Source organism: Perissodus microlepis, chromosome 20, assembly GCF_051167445.1.
Source record: "Perissodus microlepis isolate ML-2025 ecotype Zambia chromosome 20, ASM5116744v1, whole genome shotgun sequence".
NCBI classification, from domain to species: Eukaryota; Metazoa; Chordata; class Actinopteri; order Cichliformes; family Cichlidae; genus Perissodus; species Perissodus microlepis.
This window is the reverse complement of record NC_140480.1, coordinates 26949534-26976369: the sequence shown is the minus strand read 5'-3', so window position 1 is coordinate 26976369 and position 26836 is coordinate 26949534. Positions and strand designations below refer to the sequence as shown.

At 41.1% G+C, this 26836-nt stretch overlaps 1 protein-coding gene across 1 annotated transcript; it reads right to left on the bottom strand.

Moving 5' to 3' along the window:
* Positions 1–1980: 1980 nt before the first annotated feature.
* Positions 1981–25380, bottom strand: cacna1fa (calcium channel, voltage-dependent, L type, alpha 1F subunit a). Its single transcript, XM_084916050.1, has 45 exons — positions 25207–25380; positions 22284–22423; positions 22041–22186; positions 21557–21709; positions 21277–21473; positions 21064–21167; positions 20772–20914; positions 20616–20684; positions 20465–20528; positions 20336–20362; positions 18414–18574; positions 18074–18299; positions 17768–17975; positions 17515–17635; positions 17327–17399; positions 16428–16491; positions 16285–16342; positions 16106–16202; positions 15878–16007; positions 15710–15769; positions 15480–15586; positions 15231–15318; positions 13840–13947; positions 13676–13728; positions 13437–13583; positions 11961–12162; positions 11702–11860; positions 11501–11611; positions 11317–11400; positions 10543–10563; positions 9931–10065; positions 9766–9831; positions 9494–9585; positions 8480–8639; positions 6673–6800; positions 6468–6564; positions 6277–6379; positions 6053–6154; positions 5745–5869; positions 4935–5266; positions 4688–4828; positions 4078–4469; positions 3658–3770; positions 3181–3513; positions 1981–2767 (listed from the first exon to the last, which is right to left on the bottom strand). Exons 1-45 carry the CDS (start codon positions 25261–25263, stop codon positions 2561–2563), a joined length of 5904 nt encoding a protein of 1967 aa, XP_084772176.1. The 5' UTR covers positions 25264–25380; the 3' UTR covers positions 1981–2560.
* Positions 25381–26836: the final 1456 nt, after the last annotated feature.

Below are 26836 nucleotides of genomic sequence, written 5' to 3'. Positions count from 1 at the left end.
CAACTCTCTGCCATCTATAATCCAGTTTTGAGATCCCTTCCCAGACGCCTTAACGCCCACTCACATCCTGGGCCATCTGACCTCAGGAATTCGCATGATAAGGTGGGGCCAGGTTTCACAATGAACACACCCGAAACTCTGGCTGATTGGGACCCACACCCAGTTTCACACCTTGGCTCAGGCGATTAGAGGATCATCAGGGGGTCCTTTTGTCCTTCTGTGGGGGGATACTCCCACTAGGTTTATATCTGGGACTCTCCACCATTTGACCTTAGAACTGAAGAAGCTTCTCGGATGAGAGGTGAAACGTCTTCAAGTAACTTAAAGAAGTCCAGACGCTTTTCTTTGCAAGCTCCTTTGACTACGATGACCTGGATGACTGAGAACCTTCACAGACATATTTTCCCAGTATAGTTTTGTCTTGTTTACACTTTAAAGTTCTGATGCTGGTCTATAAAGCTCTGAATGGTTTAGGACCAAAATACATCAGTGACCTCCTGACCCAGTGTGAACCTTCCAGATCCCTCAGGTCATCTGGATCTGTTTTTTTTAATCAGTTCCCAGAGTCAGAACCAGACATGGAGAAGCTGCATTCAGTTTTTGCGCTCCATATATCTGGAACAAACTCCCAGAAAGCCTCAGATCAGCTGAAACACTCCAGGTTGAAGACTCACCTGTTCTCAGCTGCATTTGAATAAAGCACCAAATCCGCACTGTTTTACTTTTAAGCTTACATTTCAAAACTTACATTTTAACTACTGATTTTATCTACTGTTCCCTTTTTTTCTTTTTCTTTTTAAATCATGCTTTTTAATTGTTTCTGTTTTTTAATGTCTCTGTGAAGCACTTTGAATCACCTTGCTGTTGAATTGTGCTATATAAATAAACTTGCCTTGCCTTGTTTTTGCATTCAGCAAATAAAGCTGGTTTTTGAGTTAAAGTCCTGTTTCTGAAATTTTGCATTTGGGTCCTTCTCCTGCCTGCACACAGCCGTTTCATGACACATGTAGTCTGAGATCAAAGAGCTCTATTGAGATAATATGAGGTCTTCAAGATGTGATGGATCCTGATGATTCAAGATCTTATGTAGGAGGAGAAAATTTTTTAATTCAATTCTGGATTTAACAGAGCCGGTGAAAAGAATGTCATATGGGAGAATTATGATTAGTGTTAGTGCTGTTTAACAACTCTTCTGGAAATTTTGGAAATAAAAGAAAGGTTGGAAAGGGCGCTGGATCAAGTAAAACCTTTTAAAGTATCGTCCTATTGCAGAAACCTTAAAACTGAAACGGAAAATTTACCGTGAGAATTCGTCACGATGAAGGTATCATTCCCTCTGTGATTCAAAGCCTTTAATAAGGAATACTTAACCAACCTTAAAGCATCCTGTAGTTACATTGCTATAAGCCTTGGATACAAAAAAACCCCTCCCATGACATGCCAAGCTCCTGTCTTCTCCTTGCTTTCACTCTCTGTGTATTTCATAGACACTGTGACTCTCTGTGACATAGACTCTCTCAGGGTTTTGCTTTTTTCATAATCCAATCTATATATTTTTATTTCCTGTCCCTTTCCAAATACTAGCAGCTAACCTAAATAAAACAGTAGCACAGGCTCTGATCAAGAGCACAGACAGAAAAAGGAAATATAAAACGGTAAAGCTGTACCTAAACAAACCAAAGTAAAAGCTTTCTACTTAACACAAAATGGATTTCACACAGATACTTGATGTACTACTACAATAGCACCGAATAACAAGCATCCATGGCTAATAGCTTTGCATGTTTCTTTTCTTTAAAAGGGGAAGTGAAACCCAGATGTTACCCATCTGCCGGTCCATTAATGTCTGATTATATAATTCGCTGCTTTAATTTTGTTGTGGGTTTTCAGTATGTGCTTTTAAACAAATACAAAGAGCCTTTGAGACCGTGTGCAACGTTTGGAACGATATCCCATCTGCAAAACAAAAATTAACGAATGTTTGAGAAAACATTTTATTTTATTTGTGCACAGTGGATAGCCACACAACCGTTCAGTCAAAATGAATCCAAAACATAATTTGGACATTTTCGCCACAAGTTTGCATTGTGCATCTTAGAGGATATTCATTATATTTAAATATTTCTCTAAAGAAGCTAATGCTGTTGGAAACTCACAGTCTTACTCAGTTGTATCAAGAGTACAGAAAAGTATTTGATCTACATGTGCAGATTTAAAACACTCTTATTTCAGAGTCTAGTTTCCCTGATTGTAGCTGAACACACGTGTATAAAGTGACCACAGTTCAAGTAGGGTACAAAACGAGACCACAATGCAGAAAATGAACTCGCGTCCTGCTGACTCTTCTGCTGCAATCAAAATTCTTGTCACAAATTGACACGTACACTTAAAATCAAAGTGTGTTTTTGGCATTCACAAACAAAAGCACATCATACCCAACATGATAGAAATCTCATATGTGGGATGTTTCTTTTTGTTTTCAAAAGAGATTTAAACACACACACACACAAAAGATTCACATCTCAGTTTCTCACACATTTCTCTTACAGTTCAACTGATCTCAGTAAGAAATCACACAGTTCATTTCATCAGCCAGCTCCTCCTCAAATCGAGAAATCGACTGAGTGGCTCCACGCGCTATCAAGTCAGCAGCTGCGCTCTCCATTTCATCCAGGCTCATGCGGCAAGCTTCGGCAATCTCCCGCTTAGCAAAGTTCACAAACTTCGGGTCCCTTGCATAGACACCGAGACCCTCAGAGATCAAGATCTGTGGTTGGTGACAGAAAGAGTAAAGAAGCAATCATTTAAGACAGGTTCGTGCTGTCAGCTGCTCACGTCCAATCTAAAGTTGAGCAAATATTCAAATAAATGAGCAGGATTACATTTCAGGGAGGCGATAGTGCAAAGAGTTGCTTTAGTCATTCATCCTGTTCATGGTTAGATCTGTTCCTAAAAGGATTTTTAATATGATGGATAACAGTTTTGCCATCCTTTTTACTGGGCAAGAATATCCCCATGAGGTTTCAAAAGTTCAAATTAGTCAAAACAAGTGAATATCAGCCTTAAAGTCTCACTAAATCAAGTTACAAAGGGTCACGGGAATTTAAAATACACCAAGTTCTAATAATAATAGTGGGTGTAGGAGGTTTCATCTTTACGAAAATCTCAAAAACTACTTACCGACTCCACCAGACTGTCTGCGCTGCCTTTGCTTATGAAGCCCTGGTTCACAGGGGGTGGCATTCTTACACTGGTGAACGTCCTGGTTTGACCGGGGTACCAGCCGGGGCGCCTTCCTGCAGGAAGGCTGGCAGAACCGTCATTCCACAGCGGTTGACTGGTACCTGTGGCTTCATCCATCAAGATCATAGGAGTGTAGATGAGCTTGCCCTTGCGTGCCGAGGGGGCAATTATTCCTGGAACAGGAGTGGCACCAGCTGCTGCCGTGTTCACCCAGGAGGTGGACGACATGGAGGACACACTGCTGGGCCGGGACTCCAGGCTGTGCTGGTTCTGACAGAGGAGAGCAAAAGTAGAGCCAGTAAATCCAGATCAGAGAGGCTGCTCTCTTATCATTTATTCATATCATTATGAGTTTAAGCTAGAACTGAGTAGGAAAACTAGCAGGCTGAGTGTGTATGCGTGTCACTGTTTTACCTGCAAACGTGATCTAGTTGGAGATGTGTGGCCTTGTAGGATTCCTGGGATGGGGAGGTTATCTACGCTGCTCTGTGGTCTCAGACACTGGAAATTAAAGGCGGGTTTATGACCTGAAACAGAAAGCAGGAAGATATTAGAAAAATGACCTGAGTGCAAGATTAGCACCGTGTGTGGAGAGAGTTTGTATTAGCAGGGTTCAGTTATAGTTCACATGCCCAATAAAACCTCTCAGAAAAGTTCCGATTATAAAGTAAAATAACAGTAATATTTGAGAAATTCACTTGACAGATTATTTAAACACCAAAAACTTTATCAAAATATTTGAATTTTAAATTTCTTCTGATTGGCAACGTCCAAAAATATACAACCACCTCTGTCTATCAGTACTCTTGAAGAATGGAAGAGAAGGAGGAAAACCTTTTGGAATAGCAGGAAGTAACCTTCTCCTAACAAACTGGGCACCGCTGTTCTCATTGGTAGTGTAGCCGTTTCCAGTGTAATTGATGCTGCTGCCGTTTTCATGGCTGCTGCTCATTGTGCTTCCGTTCCCGTTGGCGGTCATGATGCTGTTTCCATTCTCACTGTATCTTGGATATTCATTCTCATTATATTCATTTGTGGTGTAGGGAGTGGGACTCGTGGCAGCACTCCCTCCATTCATGTTGATGTCAGTGTAATCATTGCTGATGAAGCCACTGGTACCATTAGAGTCATACGGTATTTCGCCAAGGCTGCTGCCTCTTTCCAGACTCTGGCCATTGTAGCCTGCATCAGTTGGTACTGGGGAAACAGCCTCTGGATACATATACCTGCACGACCAAAGAGTAAAAGTGCTAATTAGTGAGCTCTAGAGGTGCTGGTAGGTTGAATCCTCTACCCCCTTGTTTCCAGTCTTAATGCTAGACTGTTCAATCTTGTCTTCAGTTGTTTGGTTTTTTTAATCCATCTATTTCCCAAATTGTTTTTTTTTTAATGAATAATTTAATAAACCTACATCTATCGTTTGACCTTCTTGATTATTCCTTACCGGTCTACTGATGCCAGACTTGCAGCATCTCCTTCACTCAAGTACACCTGCTCGGATACTTCCTCTGTGGCTTTGACTTCTTCTACTAAAATCTCAGGTGGAGGTGGAGGAGGAAGAGGCGATTCACTGATGGAGTCCGCCCTGTTTGTTAAGAGTACAAGCAAGTTAGAAAACTGCTTGGTATAAAATAGAATGAATACCAGTGTGAGTACCAATGTGAGAATTCACGTATGACGCAGTAACGTACCTCACTGGGAGGGGTTCTGACCTCACAGGCTGCTCTGTTACCACGCTGACACCTGCCAGCTCTGATCCCGGCCTCTGGTGTTCCTTCAAGCCCGTCACCTGCTCTGTGATCACACCTCCGTTGGAGATCTTGGGCTCTGGTTCCATGATCACAGTCGTCTGCTCTACCAGCGTGTCCAGAGGTGGCATCGGTGTGCTGGAGGGAGTGGGGGTTGCTGACGTTTCAGGCCCACTCTCGAATATGTCATCGCCTCCACCTTCCTCGTCCTCCAGATCAGAAGCCATTGCCAGACGCATCTCTGGAGCCAGATCCTGCAGTGTCCGCAGCCCTTGCTACAAACATATCCATAAACTGAAGTCAGCCTACATTCAAAAATGAGTTTAATGCAAAGTTAAGCACCTGAAGATGGATGAAAAGATTTTTTATTTTTATAATTATTTATTTTTTATTATAAAAAAGTATATTTGATCGTAAGTTGAACTTAACCTTTCAAATCTCAGTTTAAGACTCGCATGAAAAAGATGATTTTAACTCGGAAAGCAAACATGGTTCAAGAGTTTTTGTATTTTACATTTTTTATTCTTTTACTTTGAGCATTTAGGTTATTTCCTTTTATTTTCTGTCAGTTGCCTGTTGGACTTCTGCCTCACTGAAATAAAGATTTGTTTTGTTTATTAATCCTCTTTTAGGTCAGCATTTGGGTCCAGATTCACACACAGACATGACCGCGTGATTTTATTTTGCATCGGGTCAATGACAAAGTTGTGTCAAACATGGGATCTTTGAGTTGGATAGCAGAGTTTATGTTACCTGTAGAGAAGCTGCTTTGTCCTTCTTTTTGGATTTCCTCTCCCTTTCTTTTCTTTTCCGGAATTTTTTAAAGAAGTCTTGAATCAAGAAGCTGGCATAAACCTTTCCACAAGTCACCTCATCTCCTGAGAGAAGGTAATGTTACACAAACATTACTTTGGATTATAAGACTTATATGAATAAATGTACATATTTGGCATCATCAGGTACACAATATGAAAGAAAAAGGGCTTGATTTAATATTCAGTGTGTTTTAGGTTTTCTTTACTTTTCATTATGTTGGAAAGCAGTGCAATTTTGTGGTATACCTCTAGGGGGAGGAATGACTTCATCAATGAGCTTGGGTTTAGTGCGCTTCCAGAGCTTCTTGATAATCACCTTCAGCTCTTCATTCTGCTGGTCGATGGGACCTGAGTGGGACACAAACAACAGATCCTTTAATATAAACAGCAGCACTATCATCAAAGAGTGAGGTAATCTCATACACAAATAATGAGCTTCTGTGTTTTTGTTTATATGCAGCAGGTCAAACCTTCAGTCTTAATCTTTAGTGAGGTTCGCACGAGAGCAAACAGAGTAGCGTTGAAGGTGACTGTGCCATCAGGATGCAGGGGAACATTCATGGCAACCAGTCTCTGCAAAGACAAGTTGAGGCAGAAGGAGTCAGATGCGTGTCTTTAGTTTGTTCATTAAATCCGCAGGAGCAAATGTGTTTTTGCTCACTTTGCAAGCAACACGATGAGGACATAATTTTCCAAAACCAAGAGGCGGCTGAATCCTGCGCAGCATAGTGACAACATCGATGTGTTTTATACGACCGCTGTAGGAGAGAGATGGACGCAGAGCTGGTGAGACAGATGTAAAACAAAGTATGCAAAGACAGAAAAAATGCACAAGTTGTGGAGAATGATACTAAAATGATTCTCACGTGGCCTCTGGATCATAGTCAGACCAAACTCTCTTAAACTCGTCCAGATGGTGAGTGCCGAGTACGGTCCAGTCTCTTGTCAGGTATTCAAAGTTGTCCATGATGACAGCAATGAACAAGTTGATAATCTGAGAAAGAACGATATAACTATAACAGCATGTGTTTTACATAAATAAATCTATTATTGAAAAAAGTGAGAATAGGGATCCAGAAAGTCTAGTATAATATAATCCGGTAGTATAGTGTAAAAATTATAAAAGAAAATTCAGGAAACATTTTAAGTAAATTTAGCAAATAAAAGCAGTGAGATTACATTTTGAATGATTGTTGCTTTTAAATTTTGTATAGTCACAACAGGCAAGTCAGGCCACCACAGTTCTGTGAACATATTAAAAAACCCAACAGCACACTGATCTACATTAGCTGCCAGGTGGGTCTTTGTGCGTTTGTGCTAGAGGCTGAAAACCACATACGGATTGATTTTTGTCAGCTGTCCACAAAGGAAGAAAACATAAAGTAGGACAAATGAACAGAAAAACTGTAACACTGCTATAAATCGAACCGCCTAAACCAGGGGCGGGGGAACTACAGGCCACAAGGGCTGGTGTCCTGCAGGTTTTAGATGTTTCCTTGATCCAACACAGCTGATTAATATGGCTAAATTACCTCCTCAACATGCCTTGACATTTTCCAGAGGCCTGGTAATGAACTAATCATTTGATTCAGGTGTGTTGACCCAGGGTGAGATCTAAAACCTGCAGGACACCGGCCCTCGAGGCCTGGAGTTGGACACCCCTGGCCTAAACTGAGAAAACTGTCCAGTGGAACAGTGGAAGAGATTAAAGGCCAACGTCTGTCATAGGTAAATATTATAAATCGCATGGATTACATTGGGTTCCATAGCGAGATTGAAATTGTCTATGTATTGGATGATTACTTTTGATATTGTAACATTTCAGTGAAGGTTCTTGGTGGACTAGGGTTATATTTTAGGTCAGGGGTAGGAAACTCCAGGCCTCAAGAGCCGGTGTCCTGCAGGTTTTAGATATCATCCTGGGTCAACACACCTGAATCAAATGATTAGTTCATTACCAGGCCTCTGGAAAATGTCAAGGCATGTGGAGGAGGTAATTTAGCCATTTTAAATCAACTGTGTTGGATCAAGGACACATCTAAAACCTGCAGGACACTGGCTCTCGAGGCCTGGAGTTCCCTACTCCTGTCTGAATCATATATGATACTGCTGATAATTCTAAGCAGGCAATCTGGAACAGATTATACTCTGCTGTATTTTTTGCGGTTTTTACCATTTCCACTGCAGGAACACAGCAACTTGATAGAGTATGAGATCCTACGTGGACCCTCCTCTGCCTGCTCTCTAGGGCAAACGCCAACTTCTTTCGACACATTTAATGTTTTAAAATAGCACTATGGTCAAAGTACTGTTACCAAAATATTTGTGCCCTTTTAAATCGGGATTTTGTGGTTTGAGTGTGCTGCCTGGATTAATAAAATCCGTGGATGGGAGTTGTCTGATGAGCTGGGAATTGGAGAAGACAGGGTAAGCTTTTAAACCTGCTAGTACACTGCAGCTGTAATACTATGCTGTCTGCTTTCATCTAACTTTGATTCCTCCTGACCTGATATTCTATAAAACACGAGTTAGAATTAATTATACCTACATTTCTTTTAGAGACAGGAGGTAGAGTGTTTAGTTATATCAAAAGAAAGGACATGTTTTACCACAAACAAGATGAACGAAGTGATTTTAAAAAAATGATCCCTGATTTTCGGTGGCTTTGCTTACCAGGTAAGCACATAGCATGAAGAAGCTGATGAAGTAAAGGTAGGCCAAGTTGCTACCGCAGGTGAACTCTTCACCAGGTTCAACGTCAGCTTCTGGGTCACAGCGTCTGCCAGGCAAAGCTGCCAACATGATCTCTTGCCACTGCTCTCCAGTGGCACACCTACAAGGAAAAACAGCAGCATTATCACTATTCCTTTACACTGTTTTAGACCTTCTAGATGTTAGAAAAGATGCATGAAAGTAATTCAAGTTTCACACTAGAAGCACTTTTTGTTTGAGCAAAAAGTCATGTTAATGCAGCACAGTAACTTCTGATTCTGAGTAAGACTATAATAAAGAAATGTATTATCAGAAGAGAGAAGAAAGCCATGGACCGTAGATAAACGATGGACATAGCTTCCATGCCATCACCGGTTGTTTCTTAGACTGTGCATTTTGAAGCTTCGGCATTTATGTTTTGTCTGCAAAAACAAAGATATAAAATACGGATGACTCAGCTTTCACGTCTGAAAAGTAAAGCTGTCTTTGAAGTGCGTTAAATGTGCATTCTTGCTAATGAGCAGCAGGGAGCGATACCTCTGGTTGCACAAAGAAACTGCCCCGTATTAGTTAGAAAACAGGATGTTCATCATGTAAATTATGATCCTCATTAAAGTCAAAAAGAAAGATAAAGTAAGGCACATTGTGTCACATTTTAATTTTTTATTTAAAGTGCTCCAGAAGGCACCTATACTACAAGCAGTGCTGAGAGGTTCAGTCCACTGATGCAGTGGTTACTGAAGGTGGTAAGCCTTAACACAAAACACTTTTTAAGAGGCCCCCTTAAGAGTCTTCATGAAGGAGGACATTAGTTTCATTGCCAAAAACAGTTTTCATTACAAGGCTATAAGCACATTAATTTAATCTCTCTGGTAGCCGGCATCCAGTGGCCATTGGATGAAGTAAAGCTTCATTTTTCAACAATTCAGCTTTGTCGCTTTAATTTTGCCACTTCCTCTGGCTAAAAAGACTCACCTAAAAAGTACCAGAACAGCCATAAAGAAAGTCTGGAAGTTGCAGTTTCTGTTGATGTGTGTGTCCTCATCAACAGCCACCTTCCCAAACATCTACAAGAGAAAAAAAAACAGTCATTAAAACCAGAGAGTTTTTATTATTATAGACTTGTAAACTGGGGGCAGCCTGTATGATGTAATGGTAATGTTTTGTTTATCATCGGATACCTGTTTGATTAATTGCAATGAGTGAAACAGCCAAAATTTAAACCTACGTTCATAACAAACACTCACCTGCATGCCGATCACAGCATAGATAAAGAAGATCATGGCAATGAGGAGGCCGACGTAAGGTAAAGCCTGAGCAGATAACAGTCGAGAGCAAAGTTACATAAAAGTTGTCTACAGGTGTCACAAGAAATTGTTTAATCCTTTTGTTATTTCTGTGCTGCTACTGACCTGGAGGGACTTGACAAAAGTCCAGAGAAGAGTCCGAATGCCTTCTCCTTTACTGAGGAGTTTGACCAACCTCAAGACTCGGAAAAGACGGAAAAATGTGATGGACACTTTTCCACTTTCACCTTTCCCGGGACCCTAGAAAGAATAAAGGCAGACAGAAATAGTTAAATAGCTGAAACTGAAAAAGCAAATATGTCATCAGGAGTGTGAAACGTGTCCTGAAGGCCAGGACGGTTTATGTAAACGGTTAATTCTGGCCTGCTTGAAGCGCTTGTCAAGTGTAAAGACTGAAGATAAGAGCACCGTTTTTGGACTTTTCACAAGCCATTTGGATTGGAAATCTTTAAGGTGAATGTTCAAACTATTGATTTCCTCCAATCCAGAAGAGTTTCAAGGCTTTCTTCCTGACAAAGGCGTTACCCAAACCCTGAGATATCACAGAGAAATGCAGCCAAGGAGCAGCACAGAAGTGTTTAAGTTATGAGTAGAAAAGCTGAGACATGTTGTTCAAGTTGCACTTATTTTTCTCAAGGTTATTAGCTTATTAGCTTTTGTCCACCCAAAGTGTATTGCAGAAGAATTAAAAGGAGTACTTCAGCATTCAGCTCTTACCTCACCATGACCGCCTCCGCCCTGTATCGTTTTGCATGTGGTGAACAACAGGCAGGCGATACCACGCAGGAGAAAAATAAATTAAAGCACAAATTATTTCATTTTCAGAGTAATACATATTTCAAGCCATATAGAATTTCTTCCTCAAAAAATTGTAGAAAGTTTATTTTATTATTTTTCATCGTGTAGTTCTTAATCATTTGTTTAGTTTATTGTTCACAAAAGTGCAGCTGACAACCCTGATGGCAGTAAGAGTTTTCCTTCTCGCATCTGAATTATCTTCTGATTTTATTCCTACATAATAGCACCATAATAACCGACACCAAGCTGCTGAGATCCCTTTTAGCCCCTGCAGCTAAATACCAGCAAATCTTCAGGATATTAAAAGGAAAGTTTCATCAAAATTGCACAGAAAATACTGGGACTGACGTCACCCAGTGTGTTAACTGCTCACCTCGCCCGAATTGAGGTGAGCAATTGCTCACTGGATATTTTTTCTTTTTTAGACCATTCTCTGTAAACCTAGAGATGTTTGTGTGGGGAAATCCCAGTTCTCCACCAACAACCATACCTTGTTCAAAGTCATTTAAATCACCTTTCTTCCCCACTCTGATGCTCTTTCTGAATTTCAACAGGTTATCTTGACTATCTCTAAATGCCTAATTTGACTCATTTATTGCATGACTAATTGTTGGCATGGGATTGGCTGATTAGATATTTGGGTAGATAAGGAAGGTAGCTGGTGATATTTTGTTGCTGTGTGAACAAACTTACGCTAAATTCAGAGACTGCAATGTCCAACACACTTCCCACGACGATAAGTGCATCAAATGAATTCCAAGGATCGATGAAATAGTGCTGCAGAGATTAAACATCAAAGCGAGAGTCATCGAGACAGCAGACAGTGAGTGGAGTTGTGCCAAATATCATTCTCTGATGAAAAAGAGTGAAACCTTACATGTGCCCGCAGAGCCATTAGCTTGATAATCATCTCTATAGTGAAAACCACAGTGAAGATCATGTTGAGGATGTCCATAATGGAGGTGAATAGTTTTGACTGCTCATAATGCTGAGAGGAAAAACAACACAAAAATTCACATCACAGCCCTGAATCAATATTTTAGTATTTTATCTGATTGAAAACTGACTGACATTGTACCTGAACAGCCAGAGTAAGGGTGTTTCCCAGAATCAGTACAAACATGACGTACTCAAACTGGCTGGAGTTGATGATTTTCCAGAATTTGAGCTGGGATGGATTTTTGGGAATGTAAATCTTAATTGGTTGAGCTTTCAATGCATAATACACGCACTGACGCTGTGAGGAGGGAGAGGATAGAAATGATTGAGTCTGAAAGAATGCTGTTACACTGAAATCAAAACTACAGTTAGAAATCCTGTTTTTAATGATAACTAACCTGATTTTTATTGAGTTCGCAGTTTTTGAACTCAGCCTCTCCTTGCTCTCGAAATGTAATGATGACAAAACCCACAAATATGTTCATCATGAAGAAGGCTATGATGATGATGTAGATGATGAAAAAGATGGAGATTTCTACTCTGTAGTTGTAAATGGGGCCTCGATTTATGGCGTTGGCATCGACGGACCGGTACAGAAGCCTTTAGGCAAAAATAAAATAAAAAAGACAAAGCGAGTGACACACAGGATTCTTGATACATTGAGTCATTTAATCATTGATATAAAGATTCCTAAACTTATGTTATTATTTGGAAATTCCATTAAAAAAGCCATGAAAAAAGCCATGAAAAGGTGATATAGTTTCATGTATGTATTTCCTCTCTGTGCCGTCACAAAAGAGCATGTAATTTCAGTAGCAATATCTTTACATAAGTAATAAAGAATAATCCCATAAGGCAGGCTGTAAAACAACGGTCCCAGTGATATTGTAGCGTAGCCCTCAGACACTCAAGAAACACAGTATTTCTTTTGTCTGCTTAAAATGGGGTAGTTCAAGCTTTGGCATAGCCACGCAATCATGAAATGTCAATTCAAATTCTATATTCATCATTATTTGTGTGATGTGTAAACAATTTATAAAACAAATAATTGCTTGGTGAATATTTAGATGGATATATTTAGAGAACAATGAAATCAGGTCTACAGTCACAATGACAAGTTTTTGGCAGTGACACATATTTTGTGTTTCCTATACTTTCCTGTTTTTACTTTGATTATTTTTTTATTGTTGAGCACAGATGTTTGATGTGATTAAGATATGGACATTTTAATTTAATGATCTTTGAGCCTCTTACGTCTCATTTTTGCCTTGTGAAAAGTGCTATATCATGCTGGAAATTTAACAGATTGTCACCAAACTGCTTCTGGATCATTAAAAGCTGGTCTTTGAGTACATGTTAAGTATGGCCAGTGCTTAAAAAGCAGAGAGACAAACAGAACCCCAAAAACTGTGATCAATTTTGAGCACTTTTAAGGCAGGACTGGATTTTGATTAGTCTAAATATTGAGTCTTTGCATGGCTTTAATTTATTGACCAATAAAAGTCTTGATGTCATGATGGTTCTTCACTGTTTCATGGAAACATGTCTTGGAGCAGCTGTGACCATATAATTCTCTCTGGGGTTAATAAAATATTCTTATTCCGATTCTAAAAATAATCTAAACAAAAAGTGAAGCAGCAAAGTGTATGAAACATAAACATTTGTGCCACTGATAAAACTTTAAGCCACGACTGTAGTGCTCTGAAGGCCGTTTTCACTTAATCTTCAGCTAAAAATAGTCCCTACAACTGCTCTGTTAAATAACAAAATGGTAAGTTGTTCAATAAACTTCTAAGAAATAAACTGAAGCTCCCAAGGAATGACACAGATAGTTTAGAGAGGTAATGGACTTAAAATGTAGAATTAATACTCACTGCGGCCAACCTTCAAATGTTGACACAGTGAATAAAGCCAACATTCCCATTAGCACATTATCAAAGTTGAAATCGCTGTTCTCCCAGATGCGTTCCCTGACCATGGGGTGATTCATATCTCCATCCTTATACACCACAAATGTGCCTCTAAAATTAGATGCATGCACATCTTTTAATAAACAGCGTGATAAGAAATTGTCAAGAGCTTTATGTCGTGTGAAAAAAAAACCCCCACTGACTTGCACTCATTTGGAGTGTGTCTGGCTTCGTCAGTGCAGCTGTAGAATCTGCCCTATAACAGCAAACACAGAGAAGTTACACTGTTACAAACACTCACTCGACACACTCTATATATCTGCTGAGGGTGTTAAAATCTTATCATGCTGAAAGTGTGAACATGAACCTTGAAAAGCTGCACTCCAATACACGCAAACATGAACTGGAGGAGGGTTGTGACAATTAAGATGTTACCGATGGTGCGGATCGCCACAAACACGCACTGCACCACATTCTGTGAACATATAAACAGCAAAAACGATGTGACTGAAAAGCACCATGTTACACTTTTTTATGTACACTGAATAAATTGTACAGTATAAACAACAATATTGTCACAGTTGCAGCAGATTTGTCAGCTGCACATCCAAAGGTGCTCTGTTAGACTGAGAGCTGTTGACTGCGGAGGCCATTTGAGTTCAGTGAACTCATTGGCACGCTCAAGAAACCAGCTTGGCAATTCGAGCTTTGTGACATGGTGTGTTATCCTGCTCGAATTAGCCACTAGAAGACAGAAGACCACACTGTGGTCATAAAGGGATGGACATGATCAGAAACAAAATGCCGGTAGGCTGTGGCGTTTAAAGGATCCTCAGTTGCTACAAAGGGACCAAAAAGAATATCCCCCACACCTATACATCACCACCAGCAGCCTGAACCGTTGACACAAGAGACAATGGATCTATGCTTTCATGTTGTTTACACCTAATTCTGACCCTACCATTCAAAAGTCACAATCTTACAATCTTCTGTTATCCAATTTTGGTGAGCTTGTGTGAATTATAACCTCAGTTTCCTGTTCTTAGCTGGCAGGAGTGGTAGCTTGGACGGTCCTCTGCTGCTGTAGCCCATCTGCTTCAAGGCTTGATGTGCTGACATGATCTTCTGCATACCTTGTTTGTAACAAGTAGCTATTTGAATTCCTGTTGTCTTCCTATTAGCTGGAAGCTGTCTGGCCATTCTCCTCTGACCTCTGACATCAACAAGAACTGCTACTCACTGGCCCTGTATTTTGGACCATCCTCACTGAACCCTAGAGATGAATCCCAGTCTATGAGCACCTTCTGAAATACTCAGACCAGCCTGTCTAACACCAACAATCATGTCATGTTCAAAGTAAATTCAATTTCCTTTCTTCTTCTGATGCTTAGTTGGAACTTTGGCAGTTTCTCTTCACCATGTCTACACTCCTAAATTAGTGTTTGCCATGTGAATGGCTGATTAGATATTTGTGTTAAGTGATCAGCGAGTTTACATGACACTGATTAAGTGTGACATGACATGAAAAGGAGGAGCTGAGGTGGAAGCGGCTTGCAGATGCAGCAGGCTGAACGGTGCACCCTTTATGAGATTTGCTAATTGGATACATAGAAGGGTATCAGCTGAGCCATCAGGCGATGTAGGTAGGCAGCGGGATCAGCTGTTATCAGCTTGGAGACCAAGCTTTACTTGGTGCTCTGTCTGAAATAATGCTTAAATGAATATAGGAATGAAACTAGATAGAATATAGCTGTTTACCTTTAATCCCTTGGCTCTGTTAATGGCTCGAAGAGGCCTGAGCACTCGAAGCACTCGGAGAATCTTCACCACAGAGATGGCACTTGAGCTGGAAGAAACAAGGAAAAGAGATTAGAAAAGAAAAGTTTGAGCTCATAAATTAAAAAAAAGTTATCCTCAAATCTCTTCTCTTTGCTACAACTGCTCCTGATCTTTCTGCCAGAACCCGACAGAAGAACCACAGTTTGTGTTTCACGTGTATCTACTCACTGCAGAAAGAAGGACGTGAGTGACACACTGACAACCAGCAGGTCGAGAAGGTTGAAGGCATTTCTACAGAAGGAGCCAGTGTGCAGAAAAGCTCCATAAACAGTCATCTAAACATGAGTGAGAGGGTGAAGAAACAGTCAGAAACTCATTGCACTGCCATGTACTTCTGAGGTTTGCTAGTGCATAATTTTCTATTAGATTTGGTTCTTTACAGCCACTGCAGCTGTTACCTTAAGTACGATCTCCACAGTGAAAACTGAAGTGAATACATAATCAGCATATCCCAGCACCTGAGGAAGACAGAAGCTAAATCAGTTCTCAGTCTAATGAAGATAATATTATGAGTCAGTAAACATGTAGGGAATATGACAGGAAATGCGAGTGAAGCTTGGCCTTACAGTGTTCCTGAATGAGTGGGATTTAATGGGATCCTCAGCAGCCAGTGAAATACTACTGAGGATGATGAAGACGAGGATGAAGTTGGTGAAGTAGGGGTGATGGATGAGGTTGTGGCAGGCGACTCGTAAACTGAAGAATGAAAAATGGGAAGGAAATCACGTGCACTGCACTGGTATTAGATTGTATCCCTTCAATCATTTCTCGAGTTCATGATTATTTAAAATTACCAGTTTTTCTTTCCGAGAATGAAGAAGGAGCTTCCATCGGGTATTGGTACAATCTTTTCTTTGGGTCCGGAGAAATCGGGCTTTAGAGGAGCCACTCCTACAATAAAGACACACTTATAATCACTGTTGGTCAAGATAGTTAATATCTCTCTGTTGGATGTAATGTCGATCAAACTCACCCTCCAGTCCTTCGATGACTCTCAGCTCCTCATTTTCCTGCCAGTCATCATCTTCGTTCTGCTCCCGAGACAAAATATCAGCGGTTACTTCGCTTTCTATAAACATTCAATATAATATATAAAAAGATTTCAAAGTTCCTTACCCCTGCATCTTCATCCTCTTTCTCTTCATCTTCATCCCACTCTTCTTCATCTTCCTTTTTCTCTCTGAATAAATAAATGTTCATACACTACTGTTATGCTTCAAATAACATTTTATATTGAGTACACTGATGCGTAAATGCAGCAGAAATCAAAAGAACGTGTCACCGTTTCCTTAAGCATATCAAACCAAGCTGCAACCTACACAGCTGACCTAAACTCGATGTGGGAGGGACAAAAACTGGGACGGGGGATGCTATGTGATAATGATACAAAAATGCATTATGACCAAACATCTACACTTTGGTCATGTCTGTTTAAAGGGTATTGTTCCCAAAGTCATGGGATTTGCTCAGATGCAAATCTAAGCCATGCTGCCATGTTGAGAAGAAGCTTTCTCACAGCTTTCTGTATGTATTAACGCAGATCTGAAGGCTCCAGACCAGGGGTAGGGAGCTTTAGTCCTCGAGAGCCGGTGTCCTGCAGGTTTTAGATCTCACCCTGGGTCACCACACCTGACTCAAATGATTAGTTCATTACCAGGCCTCTGGAGAACTCCAAAAAATGTTGAGGAGGTAATTTAGCCATTTAAATCAGCTGTGTTGGATCAAGGACACATCTAAACCCTGCAGGACACCGGCTCTCGAGGCCTGGAGTTCCCTGCCCCTGCTCCAGACCAAACTACTAAGCTTTTTTAAAGAGGTGATGAGATTCGCTGATGCTGAGTTAATCAGTTCCATCTGATTAACTTGTTGCTACTTATCCTCTTAATTGCTATGGAAGGAGTAGGGAAGAGCTGTGAAATATTTGTGTATATAGTCCCAGAGAGGGACATAATGCTGAGTTCACAAATTTGGGTGACTGTAGCTACATCCATCTGCAGTCTATATATCAAACTTACTCGACTGTTTTCTTCCCACCACCTCCTGCCAAGTTGTCCACAGCGATAGCCAAGAAGACATTAAGCAGGATGTCTGATCACAAAATTAAGGAATTGTTGTTTATTCCTTTTGAAATTAAAGACCAAATTTAATATTTAGACTGTTCTAGCTGATATCATTGCTGATAATCATTTGTTGAAAAGGATACAGTTACCACAGACAAAGAGGATGACAAAGTAAATGCACACCACCATGTTAGGGAATATTGGCCCTCCGTATGCCATAATGCCATCGTACATCACAGCGTTCCAGTCCTCTCCAGTGAGGATCTGTAACAAAAGTCCATCCGAGATGAACAAGAAGGAATTCAACAGACAGAGGGAAGGAGATTTAATCAATACCATAAACAGAAATGCTAAGCAGTGAGCATAAGAGAGAGATGTTTTGGAGATGTAAATCACCTGGAAACATGTGAGCAGCGCCTGAGGGAATGAGTCAAAGGTGCTTCTTTTCATCTGAGTTTCATCAAAGTTGAATTTGCCTCCAAACAACTGCATACCCAGCAGGGCGAAGATGATGAGGAAGAGGAAGAGCAGAAGTAGAAGGGAGCAGATAGCTTTCATAGAGTTGAGCAGTGAAGTGACCAGATCAGACAAGGCAGCCCAGTGCCTAAAAATGACAGGACATCATGACCGCACATCAGGATGGGTAGATAGGGCATGGAAATTTGTAGTTCCCTTCTCATGTAAGGTTTAATCACTAATTACCGAGTCATCTTAAATATCCGGAGCAGTCGGATGCAGCGTAGCACCGATATGCCAATGGGCGGGATGACTTCAAATTCTACGAGGAGTGTCTCGAGAATACCGCCACACACAACAAAGCAATCAAAGCGATTGAACAGCGCCATAAAGTAGATCTGCAGACCAAAGGCGTACATCTTCATCAACATCTCCAGAGTAAAGAGCAGCAGCAGGATCTTATTGGCTCGCTCTGAGGGACAAAAAAAGTAACATTTGTTCTTATATCACTGACTCATTCAGAATCAAAGCATAAAGATGGTTGGGATCACAGGTTAGAATAAAAATGGGCGGGGCTATTTATTACCTTGCATTTCTGTGAGCCATTTTGGCTGCCCGTAATGCTCTGAAGCGCTGGCCACAGTGTTGAGAAACACCAACAGAAGCACCAACCAGTAGAAGTTAGTGGTCTTTACTGCAACGCGGCAGTTCTTCCTGAGAGTGTGATTCAGCTGGCACAGCTGGTCACTAAAGAAAGTGTAGAATGAACATCTTTACTGCACGCATACTAGACATGTACAGTCAAAAAAAATATTAATATGACATAGCACAATCCCACCACTGGCCTCAGTACTGAGTGATCCCACTCTGGTCTACAAGTTCTAACCACTTACAGAATATTTAGGAGGGAAGATATTTCGCAAGCTGACTTGTTTCATTGGTGTCATCCTTCTATAGTACCATGCTCAAATTCAGTGAGCTCTTTAAGATGATCAATTTTTCAGTAAGTTTGTAAAGGCACACTGCATCATTAGTTGATTGATTTTATACACTTGTCATAATGGGACTGAAAACGCCTTAATTCAAAGATTTATAGTTTTTGTAGACTGCACCCATAAATTAATTTATCTGTTTTGTGTTTTCGGGAACGAGTCCGACTTATTGCCGGCAATGCGAACCAAGCTCTTGCAACGGTTGTATAGGGATCGAATGGCCTGTAGCAATGGGCCAGACACCCAGGGTGATGGGCTCCGCCAGGGCTGCCCTTTGTCACCGGTTCTGTTCATAATTTTTATGGACAGGATTTCTAGGCGCACCCAAGTGGCGGAGGGCTTTCACTTTGGTGGCCTCAGAATCTCATCTCTGCTTTTTGCGGATGATGTGGTTCTGTGGCTTCATCGGGTGATGGCCTCCAGCTCGCACTGGAACGGTTCGCAGCCGAGTGTGAAGCAGCGGGAATGAGGATCAGCACCTCCAAATCTGAGGCCATGGTTCTCAGCCGGAAAAGGGTGGAGTGCCCACTCCGGGTCGGGGATGAGTTCCTGCCCCAAGTGGAGGAGTTCAAGTATCTCGGGGTCTTGTTCGCGAGTGATGGGAGAAGGGAGCCGGAGATCGACAGACGGATTGGGGCTGCAGCTGCAGTAATGCGGACGCTGCACCGGTCCGTCGTGGTGAAGAGGGAGCTGAGTGTAAAAGTGAAGCTCTCAATTTACCGGTCGATCTACGTCCCTACCCTCACCTATGGCCACGAGCTGTGGGTAGTGACCGAAAGAACGAGATCGCGGATACAAGCGGCAGAAATGAGCTTCCTCCGAAGGGTGGCTGGCCTCTCCCTTAGAGATAGGGTGAGAAGTTCGGCCATCCGGGAGGGGCTCAGAGTAGAGCCGCTGCTGCTCCACATCGAAAGGAGCCAGTTGAGGTGGTTCGGGCATCTGACAGGGATGCCTCCTGGGCGCCTCCTAGGTGAGGTGTTCCGGGCATGTCCCACCGGGAGGAGGCCCCGGGGCAGACCCAGGACACGCTGGAGAGATTATATCTCTCGGCTGGCCTGGGAACGCCTTGGTGTTCCCCCGGATAAGCTGGAGGAGGTGGCTGGGGAGAGAGAGGTCTGGGCCTCTCTGCTTAGGCTGCTACCCCCGCGACCCGGCCTCGGATAAAGCGGATGAAGATGGATGGATGGATGTTTTGTGTTTTCTTTATTTCCAGTTTGTGTTATTTTCACATCCTGTGTATAGTACTTTATGTTACCAGCTCTCATTTAGCCAAAATTTTTGTTTAGCATTTAGCGTGCAAGCAGGAAAACCGCCTGTGCCTGCCTGAGCTGTGATAAAATCATGACATCATATTTATTTTTCATAATTATTTTACCATTAACGTGAAAAGAAAGTCCTTTTTGTTTCAGGTGTGAAAAAATGCATCATTTATTTAAACCCACTGAGTCTAAAGTTATGGATAATTCAGTGAGAAACATATCTTCTTGTAGTGTAGTACGTCTTCTCTTATTCTTACCAGAAACTATTGGCCATCATCTTCGCCCTGTGAAAGAAATCAAACAAGAGAGGAACATTAATAAAATGACACCATCTCCTCCACAGAAAAAAATGATTTAAAACAACGTTGACCTTTTTGTTTCCTTACATGAGAGACGCACAGAAGCCACTATCATCATCCAGGTATGCTATATCATCATCTGAGTCTGACTCTGCTGAATGCACACACATGTACTGGCTGTTAGAGATTATCACGTAAAATGAAAAATAATAACAGCAACAAGCAGCAGCTATCATACCTCCTCCATCCTCACTGTGCTTATACCAGCCAAACTTCTTCATCATCTTTTTCTTTGCAATTGCAGCACCTTCAAAGACACATAGAGGCAGATTAGTATTTACACATGTAAGGATTTGAGAGTTTATATTTGAATGTAAATGTTCTCCTAACTAACGTTTGTTTCCTTCTTCGTCCACATCCTCGGCCTCTATGAGCCAGTCCATGTATCCTATCATGTCCTCCTCCATCTGCTTGCTCTCCTGTGCCTTCTGCAGCTCACCACGAGCGACGGCCTTCTCTCTTTCTTTAGAGAACTCTCTGTGCTCATAAATACAAGCACAAACTTAATAACAACAGGAGAACCATTAGGGACATATGTGGTAGATTGATTTTAAAGTATCGCCTTTGTTTCTCATTGCACAATTCACGCAAAGGAAGTTGAAACCTGCAGTGCAGGGACTACCCACCCGCTCAACACACCCAATACAAGATTGATAATGAAAAATGATCCAAAGATGACCAGAGAAACAAAGTAAATCCATGGGATCTCATAGCCAATAGCATCATTCATCTGCACAGAGACAAAGGCATAAAGAACTGATAAGTATTGTCAATCAACAAAAGAAAACAAAAGAAAAGATCGAGCTTGAAAACTGTGATCTAGTAATATGTATGTGTACCCAGTAGAGTACATCTGTCCAACCCTCCATAGTGATGCACTGGAAAACTGTCAGCATGGCAAAGAAGATATTGTCAAAGTTTGTGATCCCTCCGTTGGGGCCCTCCCACTTGCCCCTGCACTCAGTCCCATTAGTGACACAGAAGCGGCCGTTCCCAGCAAACGCACAAGGTGTTGGGTCATCCTCCACCATGAGACCTGGAACAGGAAACAGCAAGAGACCAAAAGGCTTTGAGTCTAGAAATCAATGACATATGGAAAATCCACAGAATGACACAGACCTGTGCTCATGAGGTAGCACGTCTTGTGCATCCTCCCAATGAAAAGCTCCAAGCCGATGATGGCGTAGATTATGATGACAAACATGACCAGCATACCAATGTGGAGCAGGGGCACCATGGCTTTCATGATGGAGTTCAACACAATTTGTAAACCTGACAAGACAAACACAAACATTAACCACAAATAGGCAGAATAAAAGGAGGACGTTTAAATAACGAAATTAAATTTTTAAGATTAAAATGAATTTTTGCTTTGATGAAGTATTGTGGTTGAAATGTCTGTGATTTAAATTTGTATAGATGTGAACAATAAAACAAAAAATGTTAAGAATATAATTAAAATATATCTAAAAAGAACAAAATGTTGAAAATAATAAATAATAATAATGCTAAAAATAACTAAGCTGCTTTGTCTTTTTCCCCCCTCAGTGCAAACCTTCACTTCATACTAATATCCCAACAAAACTAATTGTAGTTGACGCACTTGGCACTCCAGACACAAGTCGAAGTGGTCGTAACACTCTGAACGCTCGGAGAGCTTTGACATCCAGGCCTCCAGGTTTTCCTGCAGCATGGTGGGCCTCACCGGGCTTGTGATCTGTCATTGCTTCTGCCATCACACTGAACAACCTGCAGAGTCAGAAAATAGCCGCTGTATTTGACTTTTCGTACTAACAATACAACATTCGTAGATGCAAAATGTGACTTTATAAAGTACACAAAATACCCAACAATGACGATAATGAAATCAAGCAAGTTCCATCCGCTGCGTATGTAGGCGCTGGGGTGCATGACTAAGCCGTAGGCAAGAATTTTAGTGAAGGTCTCAATGGTGAAGATGACGAGAAAGACGTACTCAACTTGTTCCTGAGAACAAAAGAAAAGGTAACACGGGGATGGTTAAGTAAAATTGGAAAGACCTTTTACAGACGGAATGTGAAAAAAATGGAAAACTAAAGAAAATGTCAAGTTATTGTTAGGGCTGACATTTAGAGGCTGTTATTTCTTTTTATCACACATTGCAACTGGTTTTTACTCCTGCCTAATGCAAAAAACAACCTGTGCAGTCAGAGCTGATACTGTTGGCTTTCTAACCTCTTAACCCACTGTCTAACACACGCATAAGTCTGCCAACAGATCCCTTTTCTGTAACCTTCAGCTTAAAGCTTCTAATCAGTGTCACTGTCACTGGGACTTTACCTCACGCTGACACTATAATCCAGGAACGAAGTGCTTTAATATAAGAAGATGGAGCTTGGAAAATCTGTAACCTTCCCCAAAATCTGATCCAAAAGTTATGATGATAACGGATATAATTAAGTCTCCAATGAAGAATATCTTCAACTGTCTGCTCTGTGAACTCCAACAAAGAGATCTACTATCATCTATCCTGCTGCGACTGTGTGTCCACTACACATTTGACTAAACGGGTCTGAGCTCAAACTCAAATACCGAATCAGCTGTTATCTCTCTGCAAACAATGTCAGGATTATGTAAAACAAAGCAAAATTATTGCATGACTTATTTTATAAATGTATTAAGTTATTATTTAGTCATAGGAATCTTTTATGAATAATAGAACTTGCTTACAATTTGACAAAAATATGACATTTGATTCACTGGAAAAAGAGATCAGAAAAAAAACAGAGTGCTGGAAGGAAAGAAGAGGCAGATGGTTGGTGTTTAGGTAAGTCATGATCCCAGATAGATGTCACGTCAATGAGGTTGTGGCACAACTTTTTCCACACTAATGCATCACCATCCACCAGAACACCAGACATACTGACTGAACTAATGAAATAATGACTGATAATACATATCAGGCATGTGTGTCTCAGATAAATGATGGTCACACTCACTGCACTACCACCAATATGGATGAATGAATGGAATCAGTCACTTATATTCGATCCAACAATGAAAATGATTCCAGGAAGGCAAAGGGAAATCTTCTTACTGAGAGTAAAGCTGTAGAAACCAGGAACAGAAAAGCATAAAAATTGTAAAAGGAGATCAGACATGTCATCACATGACAATACAAAGTGTTAACCTTGTTATATTTTCAAGGCTCGAGCCTCCTTTCTGAAGTCTGATGAAGGCAGCTCTATATGATCAAAGCACCAGCGTCTCTTTGACGTTTATAGATAACAAGACTTCCTCCATCTAAGATCTTTCATCAAACATTTTTTCCTCTTCACACGTCCTCCAACGATATGATCTCTTCATCTATTTGACTTTCTGACACCACTGCCAAGTATCCACAGATGTGTCTAAAAAAATGAATAAATCTGTCATGTATCCTGCAAATTAAGAAGTAAAGGTGAGGCACTGTTAAAGACGTAAATTCACTTTCCTTCCTTCCCTTCTGTGTAGTGTTACAGACCTTCTCCTTTCTACACTAAGTTGGGTTTCCCTTTGCAGGAGTCAGGATGCCTGAAGTATAGTCCTCCACACAGAGGTTAAATAACGAGCTATGCATTGTCTACCATTCCTCTTGCATGCCTTGCCCCTGCTTAAATGTCTAAATAAATACTTTCTCTGCAGACTAAGTCTAAATTGTGCACTTGTTGGAGTCTTCATTTAATAGTAAGGTTTTAGACTTCTGCATGGCTACATCTCTTTAAAGGCTCTCACCAGTTGCCCACAAAACTAATATGTCCTCGGGGACCTGTTTTCCTGGCCACTAAAGTAAAAACCTAGCAACTCAACAAGTGTCAGCATGTGGGAACTGCTGTGAACCAGAGTGGCTGGTATCTGTGTTTGACGAGTAGGGTTATTTGGTTAGGTAACAGGGTAGGCATTTGGACAAAAGCAGTTAGAGCTGGGCATACCGGCCCAATGTGGGTTTAAACAAGTTTCTAGCAATTCCTACTGGGATAATAATGACCTTCAGGAGTAGAGACTTGGACCCTTCAGACAGCGAGCTGGTCCAGCCTCTTCATCACTGGCTTTTACCTTAATGTTTCTAGATTAGAGATGCCATCAAAACAACTAAATAAAAAAAGTGTGCCAGTTTGTATCACATACAGAAGGTGTTCAGTAAGTTATTCACTATCAAGCTGTTTTATTCATATCCATGTGTCCAAAAACATATCTTTGACCCACACTATCATCTGTGATCTGGCATATAATGTACAGGGTGGGCCATTTATATGGATACACCATAATAACATGGGAATGGTTGGTGATATTAAAGTCCTGTTTGTGGCACATTAGCATATGTGAGGGGGCAAACTCCTCAAGATGGGTGGTGACCATGGTGGCCATTTAGAAGTCGGCCATCTTGGATATAACTTTTGTTTTTTCAATAGGAAGAGGGCCATGTGACACATCAAACTTATTGGTAATGTCACAAGAAAAACAATGGTGTGCTTGGTTTCAACGTAAATTTATTCTTTCATGAGTTAATTACAAGTTGCTGACCACTTATAAAATGTGTTCAATGTGCTGCCCATTGTGTTGGATTGTCAATGCAACCCTCTTCTCCCGCTCTTCACACACTGATAGCAACACTGCAGGAGAAATGCCAACACAGGCATCCAGTATCCAACCATTCCCATTTTATTACGATGTATCCATATAAATGGCCCACCCTGTATATTTTTGGTGGCTTTGTTAAATTATTTTATATTTGTTCACTGAACACTTACTAGTTGGTGGTTGGTAGGGTTGGAATCGTCATCTGGAAACGGCTTGGTGACACCCATGGCCACACAGTTGGCAAAAATGGCAAGAAGAATGAAAATGTCAAAGGGCTTGCAGACTCTAGTTAAGGCAAGAGCGGGCCTTGTGAATGTATCTCTCCAGGAAAATACATGAAACAAATGATTATTAATGAATGTGCATCATATGCAGGATTAAACATACACAAACCAAAACACACTACATGTGCAGAGACAAACATAGCAACTCTCTCAGAGAAAAGGATATTTCCACTCCACCAGGGCCAGTGCAGCCATCCGGATGGGGTTGCTAAGGGTGAGGCAGCAAAGAGCTCGGGGGGCCCTGAGGGCAGACTTGTTTGCCTGCATCGCCTTCTTGGCGCCCCCTCCTCTTTTTCTGACCGAGCCAGTTGACCCGAGGGTGTCTGATTTGCCTGCATCGCCCCCAGGGAGGGCATCTGAAAATAAATAAGTCAATATATACATAAAGATTAAAAAGGCAGGGTGAAAATGTGCATTTTCACACACAGTGAATGTTAGCTCTGTTGGGCATGGGTTGAGTTGTTTTATTGTAAGTAAGGATATATACATGCAGGGTAATTGTTTCTTTTGTTTTGGGGAATAGATTCAGTGTAAAAAAAAAAAAAAAAAAGCAAGTTAAACAATGTTTTGTCCAGTTCCAGTGTGCATTTGCACACAGTTTCAAGTCATGTTACTCTAGCATTGCTTATGTGAGCTCAGATTTTATTATCTAACACAATTAGGAAAGGATTTGACATGTGGCTGTGACAACAGGGAGGTATTCTGTCCCGGAGGCCTCATATTATAAGACCAGATGTGACCTACTTCTTTAGTGGGAGCAGCGTGGCACTTAGCCCAGCCCTATCCCCAAGTAGACCCACGAACACCTGTTGACAAGGCACTGCACAGAGAATAAGCCTGAGGGTACTTTTATCATCCCATCCGTGAACAAACTAAACGAGCAGCCAAGACATAAACTGTCTGCCCTAGTAAGAAAACTTTGAATATGAGACCAGCTGTGCATTTTCTGGTTATTATAAAAGCCCTTTTTTATTTTACTAGTTAGGTTTTGTTACTTTTCAGAAAAGCGTCATGACAAAAATGTTTATGCTCATCTTACGTTTGTCTGTTCCCACTCAGAATAGCTTTACAGTGCAATAAAACATAGCAAATGTTACGCGTGGAGGCATACTAAACACATTCCTGAAAGGCTAACAGACCATACCTTTCTTTGCCGGGTCCATTTTCGCAGATTAACGCCACGAAATCACTGAAGAAAACGCACCATCAACTCCTCACAAAATCTGTGATGCGTAATGGATCACAGATTTGAATTTGGCCCCCAAAGAGAGAAGGAAAAAATAAGGACCATCTGTAGCCTGTCATTTCATATCCACATGCAGAAAGCCGGTGCAGCTGAGAGGCTGCGGGCCATTCTGTTCACCGCCAGTTTGTAGCCCATAAATCCAATTAAAGCCGCTTTCTGGTAATTTCTTGCGGTGAGTAAATGAAGACTGCAATTAAGTTTATCTATGCGGGCACACAACGGTGAGGAGTATTAAAACAAACGCGTGCATATATTCGCGGCGTCCAGCCG